The sequence below is a fragment of the Myotis nattereri genome (assembly GCF_964212035.1).
Source record: "Myotis nattereri genome assembly, chromosome: 2".
Taxonomy (NCBI): domain Eukaryota; kingdom Metazoa; phylum Chordata; class Mammalia; order Chiroptera; family Vespertilionidae; genus Myotis; species Myotis nattereri.
Window position 1 is genome coordinate 177,464,453 of NC_138076.1, and position 18,478 is coordinate 177,482,930.

The window sequence follows — 18,478 nt, forward strand, 5'->3', positions numbered from 1 at the left end:
TTTTCTCCTTTGCAGGTATTAAATATAGTTTTCATATACAGATATAAAAATAGCATGTTACAGAACCTAAAGAAAGAAGCATTAACTGAAGGTTTCAGAAGTGGGTTTGAGTTGTATATACTAGGGATTGGCTGTTGAATTAAAGTGGCGTTTTCAGAAGTGTCTATTTAAATCCATATTGTTGACACTACAGTGAAAGCAGTGAAACTTGTCAGCAGATGATTAAGTTTTATGGTTGATGTGCACACTTTTGTAGCTTGGGACCAATATCAAGTTTCTGGGCAAATCATCCTTCCTCTCTCCCCACCCTCCATTTATCATTAAACCAGCTCCCCAGCCCGTTGGCGTTGTGTTCTCAGTATGAAGGTATTTCACAATAATTCCATTTTTCACTTTTCACTTATCAATCTGAGAAGAGTAGTTACTTCCATTTTTCTTTTTTTTCCCCCCTCCCGGGGCAAGAAGCGTTTAGATTGCTGGTTTATTTATATATTCCATAAGGGAAAGTCTGCACTCCACTGGCTACTTTTGCAATTCCCAAGACCACCAGTTAGTGGTATTATTTCTGGATGAGTGAAACGCCCTTAACAAGGAGCTAGGGGAGGAGTGCACAGCCCCAGGTCACTGGCTTTCTACCGACTAGTCTTTTAGGAAAGTGACACGGGTCCCACGGAGATTAACAACCCTTTAACTCGGACAGGCTTGGCATCTTCAGGCCGAAGTGGAGATGAAAAATTGGATTCTCATGGATTGGGTTACTGTTTGAGGAGGGCAGGTGGGAGTTAGTGAATGGATAGACTATCAAATGGGGCTTTATTAAACGACTCATTAAAACTGCACGAAAAAATAAACCTCTGCTGACGCCAGAGGATTAAAAAAAAAAAGCTTCAAAAATCCAACTTCAAACAAAATTTAGGAAACGTAGGAGACCTATCAATGCAGTCTGGGTGCTTGCAAGACCACCCTCCCCTGTCACCTCAGGCCGGAACCTGGGCACAGGTGTGATCTGAACAGTTTGCAAAACAGCTTTCAACACGACGTTTCAACGCGAACTCTCTTTGCGCGCGACCTGGGAACTTCGGGGTGACCAGCACGTCCCGCAGGCGGGCGTTCGCCCGGGTGGCTAACCTTTCCGCCTTTCCCACCCGCCACGCCCCCTTCGCCGCCGCCTCCATCCAGGAGGCGTTTGTTTACGTGACGTCATCCGTAGTAAGCAGTCCCCGCCCCTGGGTGCCTCCGGCCGCCGCGTTTCCCGCGCCGCGGCGCTTCTCCCCTTAAAAGGACAATAGAGGCGCCGGGAGCGCGCGCGGCCGCCGGGCCTCCTCGCCTCACCGCCCTCGACGCGCGCGCGCCCGTATGCAAATGAGCTCGATTCAGGAGAATTTTGTCCCGGGAGCCGCGCGTGCGCAGAGGGAAAGCGGAATCTACACCTTCCCGGCCAGCGGTAGCAACTGCAGAACTGCAGGAGACAATCTTTCTAGACAAGGCAGTTGAGGAGGAGGGAGCGAGCGGCGGGGGGGCTGGCCTGGCGTGCACTCCGCGCCTCGGGAACGTTACTGCGCGTGGATCGGCTGTTTTGGGAAGGTGAGCGACTCTAACCTTTACTCCGGTGCAAAACTCTCCCTAGGCTTTGATTTCAGAGTGGCTTCTTTTTTTTCCTCTCTCATTTCATCGCCCCCACCTCCCCCAGCCCTTCCACACACACACACAAACGCACAGGAAGTTTTGTCTTGGAGATGGCATTGCGGGGAGCGCTGTTTTCGTGATTCACCAGACCCCCGATCCTTTTGTATGCGCGCGGTTAGTGTGTCCCTTTTCATTGGGGAGGGGACCGGAGGCAAACCGAAAGTCTCGGGGTGGGGGAAGTGAGCGGAGCCTGGGAACGAGCGCGGAGTCGCTGGAGTTGGGGCATCCGCGGTAAAGGTGACAATGACTTTTTGTCAGCCGCCGCGTTCTCGGGCGCCGAGCAGCCCCGTGGCTGGAAGGCCCGAGAGGAAAACGACTCGCTGGCAATATCGGAGGGGCGCCCGGGCCGGTGCGCGGTGGTGTGGGCGCGCGCCCGGGAGTGGTCGGGCTCCGCGGCTGCACCTCGTGGCTCCGTTCATGGCAGCAGCCCCCAGCGCGTGGGGCGAGAAAGGTGGACCCTAAACGCCCTTCGCGGAGAAACTTAAGTTGCCGTGTGCACTCGCGAGCTGGCGGGCAGGAGGGGGGTTTAAAGCGGCCTCTGGGTCGGTGCCGGGGTGGCCAAGTGCACGCGGCGGGGCGTTGTTGGCCCAACTCCGGAGGGAGACGGATGCGACAATGAGAGCAGCACGCGGCCGCCCGCCCGCAGCCCGGGCTCCCCCCGCCTCGCCGCCTCCGGACCGCGCCCCAGCGGCGCTGCCGCCCGCGGTGCCTGGGGAGCCCCGAGTGGAGTTGGCCGTGTAGTCACCTGTAGCGTCGCGGTGGGCGCCGCGGCCAGGGCTCTCCAGGGCCGGCGTGTGCACACGCTTAAGATGGCCAGTCCGAGCCCCTGGACCTGGGGATGGAGGCAGCCGCGTTGCCCGCGCCCACGGGGCGGGAGAACTCCGCGGGACATTGCTTTTTTGTGCCGAACATGACAGACCACGTGCTCGGAGCTGCGACCTGGTTTTCGTCGGAGTGTCCGGCTCCAGGGCAGCAGGGAGATGCGGGCGCTGTCGCGTCCGGCAGCCCGGCAGGACCATGTGATTTGCGGATGATGGCGTCCTGCCAGTTTAAAAAGCAGAGTGAAAAGTCGCCAACTCGCGGCCGGTGCGGGGCGGGTCGCCCGGGCGTTTCTCATCCAGGACGGGGCAAAACTTGGGTGACACGGGCCTGCAGCCGAGGGGGGAGGTCGGGAGGACGGGGCTCCGGACGCGCGGGGTCCCGAGCCTTCCCGGGGTGATCGCCGAGGGTGTCGCCCCAGGGACACCATCCGACATCCCGAGGCTGCACGTAGGCAGCGCCGGGCTGGACAGAAAACAAAGAGCTGCATGTGCCCCTGCGGGCCCCGCCGGCGCTCGGGGCGGCTGCGGGCGGAGGGCCGCGCCGGCCGGGCCCCCTGAAGTTCGGGCGACTTTCGGGAGGGGCTTTTGTCTCCCTGCCCCTCGCGGGGAAACTTTGGCGGCGCGGCTCGGGTGGGTGCCATGCGGGTGCGCGGGGAGGCGGCGGGCTTCCGCGCTCCGGGCGAGCGGGCGGGCGAGGGAGGCGGCGTCTCGGGGTCCCGGCGCCCGGTGCGGCCACGGCCAAGGGGCCGGGAGAGCGTGGCCCCGAGTTCTCGGCCCGTTACCCGCGGCCCGGAGCCTGCGTCTGGGAGGTCTGGGGCTTCGCCTTTGAAGTCGAACTGTTGCCATGTTTGAATTACGTCAGGGCAAAGCCATGAGGAGGAACAAGCCCCAGCAGCTCGGCGTGCGGGAGGGAGGCGCGGCCTGCGGGAGGCGCCGGGCTGGGCTGGCGGGCGGGCGGGCGCCGGCGGCGAGGGGCCCGTTGTTCCGGCGCAGGTGAGGGCGGAGGGACGCCGTGCCCCTCGGGCTGCCCTCGCCCCTGCCAGCAGCTCTCCCCTGCAACTTTCTAACCGACCCGCGTTGTTTTATTTACCAACAGACCCAGTGGGGAGCTTTTCTGTGTGCTACCTCGGTGCCTCTTGCTTGGTGGTCACCGCATGCCCAAGGCGGGGAGGGGGGGGGGGCAGCTTGGGGATACACGAGGGCCGTGGGGGGACCCGATTGCCATGGGAGGCAATTTGCTGCTTTCTGGGAAACAGGCGAGTGCGGCCAGCACCCCCATTCCCAGCAGCTGAGCCTCGGCTCGCACGTTCAGGGGACCCAGCCCCGACGACACGCAAAAAAGCCACCGTGGGGAAGTTTCGGGGCTCCGGGTGCGCGCTGCTGTTTTCTTTTGTGTGTGCGGGTGGGAGGGGGAGCCGGGAGGGCGAGGTTTGTTTGGGTTGGGATGGCGGTGGTGGTTTCTTTGGGTGGCAGGGCGCTGCAGAGTTGGCCCTGGTAACTATGACCCTAGGTTTCTTTGTTTTTATTTTCTTCCTCCAACGTCCGATTGCTAGGCTAAGAATTACTGCTTAGCCAAGCATGGTCCCCGTGGGGAGACAGTTTTACCTCCGCGATCCTATCCCCCCAACTCCTCATCTTGTCCTAAAGAAGGTTAATAACACTTTTCTCCCCTTTTTCTTTGAATAGTTAAAAAAAAAAGAAAAGAAAAGAAAAAGGATTTGACCTTGTCAGTAAGCACCTGTTTTTGAGCTGGAATTCGCCAGACTTGAAAAGCCTTTTAATAATTTATGTTGCAAAACCGAGCACGTTTATTAATTGCTCAGTCTAAATAATTAAAGTATGGGAGTTCGTTTCTGGTGGAGTTGGAGAAAGCCTGGTGGCATCTGAAGTATTTATATAGTGATTTGGGGAAGGAGGATAATTCTTGGCCCTACGGTATGCTTGGCTCTACGTCTGGCGATTGTTCGCTGTGTTATCTTGGGATGACCTTGAAGAAGCCTGCGCACAGGGAGTTGGGCCTTGGAGATTTGGTGTGGGGGCTGGGGAGGAAGCTGCTGGGAATGACTGTGGCTAGCTGAGCTGTCCCTGCTGGCCTCTTCCCCGTTCCTGGGAATTGTGGTTGACCTTCTGGTTACCCCTCTTAGATTTTCTTTTCAAGCTAACTTTTTTCTTTCCCTTTTTTTTTGGTATGTGACCCCAGGCATAGCTCAAAAATTATGCTGGTTTGACACATGGATGCTTCTTTGGTATTTGGGGTTTGCCTGCAGTCTAGACATCCAATAAGCAGCCACCGTATCTGTTGCTTCTTTGCTGATTACGCCTGCATTTAGATGGCGTGCAAGGGTTAGAATCCAAAAGTAATCATCACCGGAAAAGAATATCCTCAGAGGCCACGCCCCCACACCTGAACAAATTGAAATCCAGTTTCTGCTTTTCATTGTTTTGTTATTAAACAATCACATTTCTCCCAAGTTTTGGTTCACCAAATGCAGATACCCAAAGGCAAACAGTATCAGTAACAGTAAACTTCTGAAGTGAATACAAAGAGCATGTCAAGAAAATGAAAAGCTTTGGATTTAATAACTTGATGGCTTCCTTTGGGCAGTTATTTCTGGGGTCATGTGCTTAAAATGCACAAGAAGTACTTTGCAAATACACTGAGATTCTTTGTTTGTTTTTTCTTAATTAGTATTTTATAGTCAAGTTCCGGCGAGGATTTCAATATCCTGGGACATTTCAAATACAATGTATAGACCTTAATAAAACTATTAAATTGCAGATATTTTCAATATCAGGGATATGTGCAACAGAGATTTGGTTTATCAAGGTGAATGAGCTGAGTGGGAAAGACACACAGACAAGGTCTCTGCTGCCTTCCCTTTTTTCGTTACTTTTGCAGGAGGTTGGAAATAAAAAGTTTAATTGGTGGTTTATTCTAGAACCTCAGGCTGCTGTTGCTCAGTATTCTGTAGGTCTGGACCCTGGATAGTCACTTTTTCCCCAAAGTGGGAGTCAGGCCCTGGGAAAACCTGGCTCATGAGGCTCAAACTCAGGAAGATTTATGTCAGGAAAGCCATTTGAGAATGATTTTCTATGTAAAATAAATTTTTCACTGGGGAGAGCTTACTCTTATTTGAAATATAAACCAACTTTCTAAACTGTTATGAGGACATTAATTTACCATGCCAGGCACACGGTAGGTTGCTTTAAAAATAGGGCATTTCCTTTTTTCTTTAGAGAAGCTAGGAATATAATTGGTTGAGAAGGAAGGGAGCACATTTGTGGAGGCACTAGGTTAGTTGTTCAGAAGTCTCAGGGGTTAAAATGCCTAAATTCCAAAGCCCTGTCCTCCTAAATAAGTCCCATTGTGGTCTAGTTATCTCATCTGCAAAGTTAGCAATGATGGGGTTCACAGGGTTGTAAATCATTAAGCAAGGAAGGTGCTTGGTAAATATTGGCTGTTATTCTCTCAACTTTGGGAAGTAGACATTTTACAGAAGACAAAACTGAGGAAATAACTCAGTAAATGATGAGTGGAAACAATGAGTCCCCTGCCCGCCACCTTCAGGAACTGGTTCTGGGAAGACACTACCTTCACTTCAGCTCCTGGTTCCCTATGCAGTTCTGATTCAACCATTTTACATCCAAAAGTCCTGTGGAAATCTAGAAAATGCCATTTTACTTCTTCCTGCTTTCTCTTGTTCACAAGAGTGTCCGGGAATTCCCACACTTAGTTTTGACTCGGGGTTATAAATTGAAAATATTTTCTTTGATTCTCCAGTTTCTCCTCTAATTGAATCAGCAACTAAGGTTTTCTGTATTATGGAAATAATCTGGAAGTGCACCTCGTTCAAAAGAAGGGAGTTTGTTTTCAAGGGAGGGAGATTTCCTTTTTGCACTAAAAATACAGAAGTCACAGGCACATGTACTGTTATATATTCAAGACCAAAGTTTCCATTGAACTAAAACAACTGATTGCCAGCTTGTATTTAGTTGTTTCCACCTATTATAAGTTTGATTTGGCTTAATGTTATTTTAATTTGGTTGATGCTAATGTATGCTGAGTTTAAATAGCTCTCATTTTGAGATTCATTTCTCCCACATTATTCTCCTAGCCTCCTCTTCCTCCCCATATACTTACTTGAAATAAGCAAGAAATATTTTTTCTACCAATTGTTAGGAAAGCATTGAATTGTTTACTGCTAATCTTCTGTAATTAAAGTAATTGATTTGGTTTACATTTCCTGGAAGTCTGTAAGCCTCAAAAACAATTTTTTCTTACAACGTTTTCTTAAATGTTAAAAATGACTCCACTCAAAACATAAGTTTTTAGTCCAGCCGCTGCTGCTCAGTGCTTGACATCGGCCTATGAACCAGGAGGTCACAGTTTGATTCCCGGTCAGGGCACATGCCTGGGTTGTGGGCTTGATCCCAGTAGGAAGCATGCAAGAGGCAGCCGATCAATGACTCATCATTGATGTTTTTATCTCTCTCTCTCCCTCCCTCTTCCTTACTCTCTAAAATAAATAAAAGTATATTTTTAAGAAAGACATCAGTTTTTAAATACACATGTTTTTAAATTTTAATTGAATTTATTGGGTTGACATTGGTTCTTAAAATACAGGTTTCAAGTGTACAACTGAAAAGAACATCACCCTTAATACACATCTTTATTGTAGACACATTTCCTTATTCATGCCTTTAAATACATAGTTCAGATCCATTTTGGCTCCACCACTTGAAGGGCAGTTAGTAAGTTTCACCTGTTTCTCTGTGGTGTGTATAGTCAGCACCTGGTTGTAATATAAGACTTAGTTCCTGAGTTCCTGCCCTACAACAGTTTACCACTGAGTAGAGGAGATAATACAGTAAATAAATATGTGAAATCCTGCGTGTTAGGTATTCTAATAAGGAATGGAGAGGTTTTATAAAAAGAAATAATTCTTAAAGACACCCCCCCCCCCAAATAAATAAAGAAAGAATTTCCCAGGTTAAGGGGATGGAAGAGAAACCATCTGAAACAGAAGAAACAGCCTGAGATGTGTGGCCAGTTAGTAAAGTTGGTTTGACACTCCTGGAATATCAGAATTCCAAATTGGGAGCAGCTGGAAGGCAGGACCAGATCCTGCAAAGCTTTGAATTTCTTGCCAAGGATTTTAGATATTATCTTGAAGCCAGTGTTAGTACCTTGGAAGAGATGATTAATATTTGAACTTGAGTAAGATACCACCTGTTTGAAGAATGCAGGGAAATTAGTTATGAGGCTCTGACAGGAGTTCAAGCACCATGATGGGGGACAAACAGGCAGGGGTGGGAGGGACCTGAAACTAGAGAAGTGAAGAAGCAGAATCTGTAAGGACTTCATCCATAGTGGATGGGGGGGGCCATGACCAGGATGCTAAGGGAGAGTCCAGTTGTAATATAAGAGTTCATAGTTTTTGTGTGACAGCATGGATGCTGAGACAGGTGAATACAGGAAGAGCACGCCTGGAAGACAAGATTAGGTAATCAATAATTTAGGGCATTTAAAGGTTAGCAGTCCTTGTGTTGGTGCTTTGTTACAAATATTATTCAAAAGAGTAGGGATTTATCCTTATTTTATAAAGAGAAATGGAATGGTCAGAGAGCGTAAGGAACTTTCTTGAGGTTAGACCAGATGTGTGCTACCATACCCCCTTTCTTAACATTTTTGTCAGTCTTAATGGGAGCACAGCTTCACAGGAAGGAGTGTGGTCCAGTTTCATGACCTTAACTCTCCCTGAAAAGGCTGAGTTCCTCTTTTCCCATAGACCTTGGCTTTAAAAGAAAGCCTTCAGAAATCATGTTCTACCTTCAGTTTAATTTGTTGTGCATGTCCTGGGACAGATAGAGTTTATATTTCTATAATGTGCAAGTCTCTAATTTAAGGAAATAAAGTGGTATACATAGACTGATATTTTCATACTCTTGCTTCACAGCATCCCTGGAAAGTAGAAGTGAGATTTCACCTTAGTATTACAAAAGGGACAAATAAAATATTAGAAGTGACTTTCTATTCAGTTGTAAAGATAAAAGCAGAAATAGATTCCAAATTCACTAATTACAGTGCTCTTTTCACCAGATTCACAATACTGTAGTTACATTTCCTAAGTGATCCCTTAAAAGCAAATAAATACTGCCCTGCTCAGGTGGCTCAGTTGGAGCATCTTCCCATACACCAAAAGGTTTTGGGTTCGATTCCAGTCAGAGCACATACCTAGGTTGTGGGTTCAGTCCCCAGTTGGGACATATATGGGAGGCAGCCAGTCCATGTTTCTCTCAATAAAAACATCCTCTGGTGAAGAATTAAAAAAAAAAGTATCCTTGTTGGTTTGACCCAGTGCATGGAGCGTTGGCTTGTGGACTGAAGGGTCTTGGGCTCGAATCCGGTCAAGGGCACATGCCTGGGTTGGAGGGCATGCAGGAGGCAGCCGATCAATGATTCTCATCATTGATGTTTCCATCTCTCCTTTCCCTTCTATATATATATATATATATATATATATATATTTTAAAGAGCAAATACCACCTCTTCAACCATTACAATTTTCTTATCCACTGGAATTGCTCTTAATCTAGAACTGGGAGGCCCAGTATTTGCACTACCAAAATGGGAGGATGTAGTATTTTTTATATATATACTATCTAAAACTCACAGACTTGGATTTGTGATTTAAGAAATAAAAATTTTAGCCGAGACCGGTTTGGCTCAGTGGATAGAGCGTTGGCCTGCGGACTGAAAGGTCCCGGGTTCGATGCCGGTCGGGGACATGTACCTGGGTTGCGGGCATATCCCCAGTGGGGCATGTGCAGGAGGCAGCTGGTCGATGTTTCTCTCTTATCGATGTTTCTAATTCTCTATCTCTCTCCCTTCCTCTCTGTAAAAAATCAATAAAATATATTTAAAAAAAAAAGAAAAATTTTAGAGAGGGAAGGAGGTAGAGAGAGAGAGGAACATTGATGTGAGAGAGAAACATTGATGTGAGAAACATCCATTGATTGTCTCCCACATGCGCCCAGACCCAGTTATCAAACCACCACCTTTTGGTGTATGAGACCACACTCCAACCAACTGAGCCACACCGGCCAGGGTGGATTTGTAATTAAAAAAAAAAAAAAAAATTATATCTAGCCCTGGCCAGTGTGCCTCAGTTGGTTGGGCACTGTGGTTCCGTGCACTGAGAGGTTACTGATTTGATTCCTAGTCAGGGCTCCGTCCCATTGAGGGTTGGGCAGGATGCAGCCCATCCATATTTCTCTCTTCTTCCTTCCTCTCTCTAACACCCCCCCCCAAAAAAACAAAAAAACAAAACAAAACAATAAACTGTTCTTTAAAAAGGAAAGTTTTGAAACCTATGCTGTTTCAGCTGAAGACTTATTTCTGAGTTTGAGCCCCTTTCCTGTAGGATGAGTTCTGGACTCTTCTGCAAAGTGTGGGTTCCATAGGCAGCCACAGTTATACATACTTTACCACATAATTTTTCAAGGACTGGGTACATGTTTGGAGAGGCTTTTGGTAACAAGTGGGGTTCACCACCCTGTCTAAGTTTGCCTCCAGGGAAACTTAAATTTGTCCCTGAAAAGAGAATAAATAAATTGAGAACCACTGATGCTGGGATGTGGGTTGGTATCTAGGCGCAGGTAAGAGGGGACAATAGTGTTTGATTGCCCCTTGGCTTTCCTTAAGCTCTGACGAAACATGCCTCCTTGTTGAATACCGCAACCAAGTGGCCTAGCAGCCTGAGAACACACAACGCGGCAGTCCTGTTTGACCCTTTGTGCAGTGTTGCTCCAGTTACATTGTTGGTGTTTATTGGATCTTGTACTTCTATGTGATTAAGGATAGCATACCATTGACTAAAATGATGTCAAGGGTAGCATTGTCAATTACAGCAATTCAAGGTTGCTCATAGCTTTTGATCGGTGTTTTTTTCATGTTTATTTCTCTTCCTTTCCCATCATCCTGTCATTTAAAGTTCAGCCCTAAAGAAATGAGCCTCCTTCACTTCTAAGTTGTCTTTGGTTGCTTGGTTCCTTTTGTCTTTTTGTTCACCGCAGCTTCCTTCCCACTTGACAAATCTTTTGCTTGTCTCTTCTCAGCAGTTTCCTTCCCATTCTGCTCTCTGTCTATTCTGGTCTTACTAGTCTATTTTGTATTCTCTCCTGCCCAATATACTTGCTAATGTGTATCTCTTCATCTGTGGGTCTTTGAGGAAGTTGGTTTAAGCCTTTTCAGGTTCCTCTTTAGTTAAGTCAAGGTGTGATGGTAACTTAAGGGTTTGGGGCATGGTACTCTTGAATTTTAAAAAAGCAGTATTAAAAAAAAAAGCAATATAGAAAGGGAGTAAAGTGAAAGTAAACTTCCTTCATTCTTATACCCCTCAGAGGCAACCACTAGCTACCAGTTTTTAAAAATCCATTTTTAAATGTCAGGTTTTTAAAGTTTGAGATCTCATTTAAAAAAAACACGCCATGGGATTATACTTTATAACTATGGTTCAACTTGCTTATTGCACAGGACAAAATATCCTGGCTAGTTCCCTCCCTGCACGTGTTGTAGATGTGTACTGCATTCTTTTTAAGGGCTGAAAGTTTATAAGAGATCATCTTTGAGCTTAGAGTTATTTATCACAAGACTTTTCCTTGAATAATATCCCTTCAGTATTGGCTATTGCTGTGAAGATTCCTTTTCTTTCCCATTTATGTTATATTCCACTCAGTAAACTCACCTTATGTGTGTTGCATTAAATGTAAAATACGACATTGACCCTGATCTTTGGCTTCATAATCTCATTAGATTTGTTTCAAATTGTCTCTTTTGTATCTTTGTAGTCACCACACCTTTTCCTGTCTCAACACTAAGGTTACATTCCCCATAGTTTCATTAAGTTGATCATTAAATGTTTATGAAATTACAGCTTTAAAGTGGAAGAAATCTCAACGAATCAATCAAAACATGTTTCAAATTAATTGCTACGTTTTAAAAATTCACTTTTGTCAATATAAGGTGTTTTCTGACTTAGCTATTAAATGTAATCTTTTTAACTTTGGGAGATTGAACTAAATTGGACAGAATAGCAATTTTAGTGTGGCTGATTTGTCTTTAACTGTTATAGTATTGTAAAATTCTGTGGCTCTTTAGATGACAGTAGCCAAAAAAAAAAAAAAAAGTCAATGAAAGTTTTTCAAAAAACATGAACATTATACAAAGGACAGCTTTTCAAAAACGTTAATTGAGTATCTACTGACTGGCACTATTCTAGATGCTGAGGTTACAAAGATGAATAAAGACAGAAGAATTCCTAGTCCGGTCTATTTTTATTTTTAAACACAAGCTTATTGAGAAATAATTCACATACCATAACATAAAATTTACTCTAAAAGAGTACATACAGTTCAGTGGCTTTTAGTATGTTCACAGAATTTTGTACCCATCGCCACTATCTGAATTTTAGAAGACAAATGACAGTTTTTAATCAGCATTTTTAAGTCTTTCCTTATTTGGGGCTTTATCTCAAAGCTTCATTTTCTTCTGCTTTGCCTAAGCACACACATAAGGGTGAGATTGTATGGGTCCACTCTCATGTGTAACTGTTCATCAATTAGGAAGCAGATGGTGTTAGCTTTCTTCTATTACTGGTAAAACATAGGGCTGAGTGACGTGATGCTGTGAGAAAGATGCAAAAGTCATGAGTAAGTTTAGTAGCTGACAGTGCCATTTGAACGAATAAAATAGATTGTTCTGGAGGAATCATTTAATATTACATAAATGCAGGACTCGGAAAGAAGTATTCTAAAGAACTATGGGTTTTTTGAAATAACAGACATCCTAAATTTATAATCAAGTTGTACCACACCCACCTTCTTTCTTTCTTTCTTTCTTTCTATCTATCTATCTATCTATCTATCTATCTATATCTGTCGGGTGTGTGCATACATACATACACAGACACACACAAAGTAACTTGGTTTCAGAGCCATTTTGTGTGCTTGGTTTCCTTCCACAGATTAGGTAGAAGGTTTTTTTTGTTTTGTTTTTAATTTTTAAAAAAGCTTTAGTGCATCTATAGATTTTGTGAAAAATTTTTCATTTAATCTCTGGCTCCCTAACGCTCACAGTGGTTAAAGCCAACCATTACTTAGTGGGGTTGCTGTAAACAAAGCCCAAAGTGAAACCCTGTGTATTCGCTGCAGATTCCCAGGTGCCTCTCAAGTACTAAAATAAGCTCAGAAAAGTTGTAATGGGTTTATTAAATAATCATCCTTTAAAAGGTTCTTGCACTACTTGTCTGTTGTATTAGGACATGTGTCTGGCACTTTTACTGAATTTAGCACTTCCTAGAAGAGGGTGAACTCTAAGATTTAGATTCCCCTCAGATGTTTAGACAGAAGAAATTTTGTCAGTAAAAACCTAAGGTCACAGAGCTGCATAAACGTTTACCAATCAGAAGACATCAAGCTATTTTATGTTCCCGGATGTCTTAAGAAAAAGACTTTTCAAACTGAAGAATGAAATATCTTGCAGGGGGGAACAGTTGGGCACATTTTGTGGAGATTCCCCCTGACAAAAGGAATCATTGGAAACGAACACACCGATTCACCGAGGCAGATGATAAAAAGGAAACCTCAGTGTTTCCTCAGTCTAGAAGGCTAGAGCCATTGCATTCCTTAGCAGCGTGTCAGCCTGATGACTGGCTTCTTGGTCAGATCCAGCCTCGGTGAAGGTAGTTCATACATTGGAGATGATCTGAATGCTGTACAGTTTTGATGGCATGTTTATTTGTGGGAGGACGGGATTGTGAGGGTAGAGATAGGAATCTGTCTTTTGTAGTAGGATTTGGTCTGTGTGTTAATGGAATGAACTGGCCTTTCTGCTGGACTTCCTTTGTCCTTGCTGAGAAGGGAGGCTGAAGTTTCCTAGGGCTATTGATGGAGCTGGCAACCGTAAGAGGAACTGTGGACTTTTGACCTTCTTGGTGGTAATGGAGGGTTAGGGGACTTTGAGAGCCCACAGGTTGGTGTGAGGATCAGAGAGTTGTGTTTTCATTTTTGCTGCAAAACCGGAATATGCAAGTTGAAGCATTAACTTACACTTTCTTAGCACTTTTTTTTAAAACATTTCTATGATCCTGTGTCATTTGACATTGTTTTTTTCCCCCAAAGCAATAGTTTTCCTCAGGAGGGCATTTTCTTTTCATTTATCATGAAGCCTGGTTGTTAGTTTGAAGAAAAATATCTGCCTTATTTCACAGGCCTCACTATACCTTTTTCCTGCTTTGTATAGAGTACCTTCCTCATTTTTTTCCTCTAAAAAAATAAAATAAAATTCCAAAGTATTACATTTAACAACTATTTACTTAATCAGCTAAGAATATTTTGTTTTCTTGTTTTAACAATTCTTAAATTGAAGTAACTGTTTAGACTTACTGAAATGACTCAGGGGCCTTCTGCCCCATCCCATCTCCCTTCCATCCCTGTGTCCCTCACCAACAAAAACATTAATGAACTTCTGATGAACAGTAGTCTCTGCTTAAAAGGAAAGCTCCAGTGTTGAGCTAATGAATTGCTAATAAAATATTTTCTTAGCCTCTGTCTGTATTTCAGAACCCCTCAATTTCATGCACACACAAACAAAATGCCTGGATATTTGGTTATTTCTCTGAATCACTTCCATAAATATTTGCTCTGGTATAGTTACCAGGATTGGAATGGAAATGGGGTCAGGCAAGAGATTATTCAAAGACAAATACTGAATTTTTTGTTTTACACATTTTAAAAAGAACTTTAAAAGGAGGAGTGGTTATAAGTCTCAAAACTATGGGCACAAATCTAATTGGTATTAATAATCTCTCTTACTGATACTTTATTTTATATGATGCTTTTGTGATAATTTGTAATTGGTCTCTTACACACACCCACACCCTCTGGACTTGTCCATTGGGGTTTAGTTCCTATATTCATTGCCTTTTCATCACCTCTTTTCGTCCAGATGTTCTGGTAAAGCTGGCCCTTGGTTTGGATATTTTAAATTACTTCTAAGGTGCACATTTACTATTGCCGGCTACATTTTTGCTGTATCTAGCCCTAGAGCTATTTCTTCCTTCCTTAACTTGATGTTAAGATTTTTTTGATCATCGGAATCACAATTTATATGACTCTACATTTCTTGAACACCTGCCCAGTCCCACTGTTACTGTGCTCAGGCACAGAGCCTGGTAAAAGCTCGAAAAACCTCTGTAACAACTGAGAGGCAGACCAGTGAGCTTATTCTTAATTCATCTTCATGATATATGAAATTATTGCTCTTATAGTCCAACCCTGGATTTTTGTGAATTTTACATCCTCCTTTCTGTAGTTTCAATTCAGGGCCCACTTGCCTGTTTAGGACTTCCCATTTATCATAGAAGAAATCCCCTCTCCTCTCCCGTAGGGCAGAAGTTGTGTGTGTTGATGCGTTACTTGTATGCTTAGGATCAAATAATTAGTGGTCATGGTAAATGCTCAAAACTTCCCCAGAGGGGAATCACACGAATGCAGAGATGCAAAATAAAGGGCGATGCCTTAGCTTAAATGTTAAGGCACACCCTTCCTTGCGTATGATTCCATCGTTTTTATAGGATTGCGGACAGAGGTGTAGATTCTACTTAAAACTTGATTTTTAAAAAAATGCCTCCCATCCCCTATTTTTAGAATGAGTGTTTGCCAGGAAGGTAGGAGGAGATGGTAGAGGCCTTGTTAAATAGCTGAGCTGTTCTGTGTGTTTTATACCCTTGTCATGCTAGTGCCAAGAATGGAGGAAGATGCTAGGGGTCTTCCCCAGAGCCCCGCTTTCTGGCTTGGCTGTGTAATACCAAGTTGCTGGGGGTGGGGTGGAGCAGAGAGCTCTCTCTCCTTTAGTGGTTTCTTGTTAGCCCTCAACCAAGCTGTGTCAATTCCCTTGGCTTTGCAGACTGTTGCCTAGAAGAAAAGATGTTTGGTTTTCACAAGCCAAAGATGTACCGAAGTATAGAAGGCTGCTGTATTTGCAGAGCTAAGTCCTCCAGTTCTCGATTCACGGACAGTAAGCGCTATGAGAAGGATTTCCAGAGCTGTTTTGGGTAAGATCATCGGGTGTTTGTACCATTCTTAGCGTGAAATAGGTCACAGCATATGGAAATATTTCCCAGCAAGGCGATTGGAGCAATGTGGCTAATATTTAAAATCACGTATGTTCTAATCTAGGCTGTTTTAAGGCCCTTGCTCTTAAAGGCAAGCTAACATACTGACAGCCTACCTTTTTTCAGATTATGAGGATCTACCGAATTAATTGGAACCAACTTCAAAGTTGTAACTAAACAAACCCTTTGTTCATTAATTTCAGCATGTATAAAGAGATTTTAAAAATTACCCTTATTTTCTCTTATAATTGCTATCCTCCAGTAGTTTTCTGTCATGTATATTGTTTTTCTAAATTATAGGAATATATTTTAACCTAACCTGCTGAGGATAGTAATAAGACTTAATGTTCTGCCCTGAAACCTTTCAGGGTATGTTAGCATTTATTTTATATAAATTTTCTTCGGTATCTTTTGACAGTAATTCACTGCTTAATGAAGTAGAATTTACTTTCCAACAAGCCCTCGGATAAAATAAAATACATAATGTTGAACTAGTTCCCATGTTAGAAATTACTTTCACCGCTTTGCTTTTCTTACCAAACATTAGTTGATTATTTATTATTGATCCTAGACTTTGTATTTATTTCAGGGTTGTCAAAAAGCGTTCATTGACTTTGCCTTTTTAAATTACATTTTCCTCCTAATGTCTTCATTTCCAATTGTTTACATAATAAATATTATCAGTATTTTTCCGATGTATTTAATTCAGGATAAATGTAATAAATGAAAGTTCCTCAGAGATGTAACAACTTGGTGACTAGTTTCATAGATTTTTTTTCCCTTATGCAGACATAATAACTTTTTTTTGTCTAAGAAATTTGTTTTATTGCTTAAAATATTACAAAGAGTAGTACATTTGTCTTTTTTTTCCCTCTTGACCTTCCCCCAGCCTCCCCTACCCCCCAGTGTCTTGTGTCCATTGTACATAATAACTTTTTAAAAATTACAGTGCCTCTGGTTTTGTTTGTTGTGAAACTAGAATACCATCACACATTTTTTCCCCTTTATTATTATTACTTTTTTTCCTCCTTTAATTCTCACCCAAGGACATGTTTTTTATTGATTTTGAGAGAGAGAGAGAGAGAGAGAGAGAGAGAGAGAGAGAGAGAGAGAGGAGAGAGAGGTGAGAGAGGTTGAGAGAGAAACATCTATTGGTTGCTTTCTGCACTCGCCCCAACCCACATGCGAACCGAAACCTAGGCACATGCCCTGACTGGAATTCAGCCCGCAACCTTCTGGTGAATGGGACAACGCTTCAACCAACTGAGCCACCCGGCCAGGGCCATCACATGTTATTTTAAAGGATGGCATTTTGTTGCTTATGAAGCATCTATACATATTTCAAGAAAGATTAATTGGACAGTATTGTTTAAAACTCTGGTGACCAGGATCTCTTCTAGGTCTAAAGTTTACTATTATTAAATTTTAAAACATTATTTTGCAACGTATAAAAATTTGGTTCATTGGATCTGGAAGTTAATTATATTTCCTAAATATACTACAGAAACAATGGAATTGGATCATCCTGGATGATTAGAAATAGCATCTATGAACTTTTTTTCTAAAAGGAATGTACTTGCTTGAATTTTTTAATGTAAAGGAGACCAATAAAGGCTTGGTTGTTTTCTTATCAGGTTGCATGAGACACGTTCAGGAGACATCTGTAATGCCTGTGTCCTGCTTGTGAAAAGATGGAAGAAATTGCCAGCAGGATCCAAAAAAAACTGGAATCACGTTAGTGCATCTGTCATCTTTCTCAATTATACCTGTTATATTTAAAGTAACATTAGTTTCCCCCCATGTAGGAAATAATAATGTTCCTGGGATGGAAAAATATGAAAAGAATAAAGAAAAACATTTGCCACTTAGATAAAATTGCTTTACATTTTGTCTGTTTGGAGGCAAAATAGCTTGGTGTGGCATTTCCCTAAGGCTGTATCCACTACCCCCAGAAATTCACAATGTACATTTCACATATTTTTAGGTTTAACCCAGAAATTCCTAGAGTTAATCAGATGAGCCTTTTTTTCACCTCTCAGGATGACATTTATCCTAACTCCTGTTGGTACTAATGAGTCTGTAGGTTTTTAATCAGGCCTGGATTTATCACCTCCTAGCTGTGAATTTTGTGCAAGTTACATTTATTTGTAGAGCATAAAGATAGATAATAGCTGTCTCAGAGCGGTTGTGAGAACTGAATGAGACAAAGTATAACATAGTAATCATTCAATTAGATGAAAGCTGTTGTTACCCTCTATGTTTAAATCTAGTTGAGATCAAACTGGTGTATAAATGTGTGTTCTTCTGACCTTTCACTTTATAATTTCACTAGAATTTTTCATAAGATATATTTGACCAGAACAGCACTGAGTCTTAGTTAATTCTTCTGTTTGCTAGCTTTCAGAAGATTTATGACATTTATACAACTTATTTGTTTTTAAGCGGGCAGTCATTTATTCTTTACTTTTTTCCGTATACTTGCTTTACACTATCCTTTGGTGACTTACATTATGATGGTAGGTTTCTGAGGGTCTGTTAACTTACTAAAAAAAGGAGTTTTTCTTTAATGCCTCATCTGGAGGAGATCCAAATTTTGATTTCGAAGGTGATGGCAACCTTTCATCATAAGGGTAGAAATCTGCAACTAGTAAATATGAGTGAGTGCATGAGAAATGGGACCATACGAGCTGAACCCGTGTCCATGCTAGATGGGGGAGAACATGCCATTGCCGTCATTTAACTGACCTCAGGGGTTAAGGGTGGGTAGTGAAAAGAGTTTACAACATAGGTCTGAAC

General features: G+C 43.2%; 1 protein-coding gene across 1 annotated transcript in view; it reads left to right on the plus strand.

Annotated features, from left to right (window-relative positions):
* Window positions 1–1,408: 1,408 nt before the first annotated feature.
* Window positions 1,409–18,478, plus strand: part of SINHCAF (SIN3-HDAC complex associated factor) — a 35,343-nt gene continuing 18,273 nt past the window's right edge. The window contains exons 1-3 of the mRNA XM_081084646.1: window positions 1,409–1,584; window positions 15,475–15,622; window positions 17,317–17,416. Coding sequence (XP_080940772.1) covers window positions 15,495–15,622; window positions 17,317–17,416 — 228 coding nt within the window. The 5' untranslated portion in view covers window positions 1,409–1,584; window positions 15,475–15,494. The remainder of the gene's footprint in view (window positions 1,585–15,474; window positions 15,623–17,316; window positions 17,417–18,478) is intronic.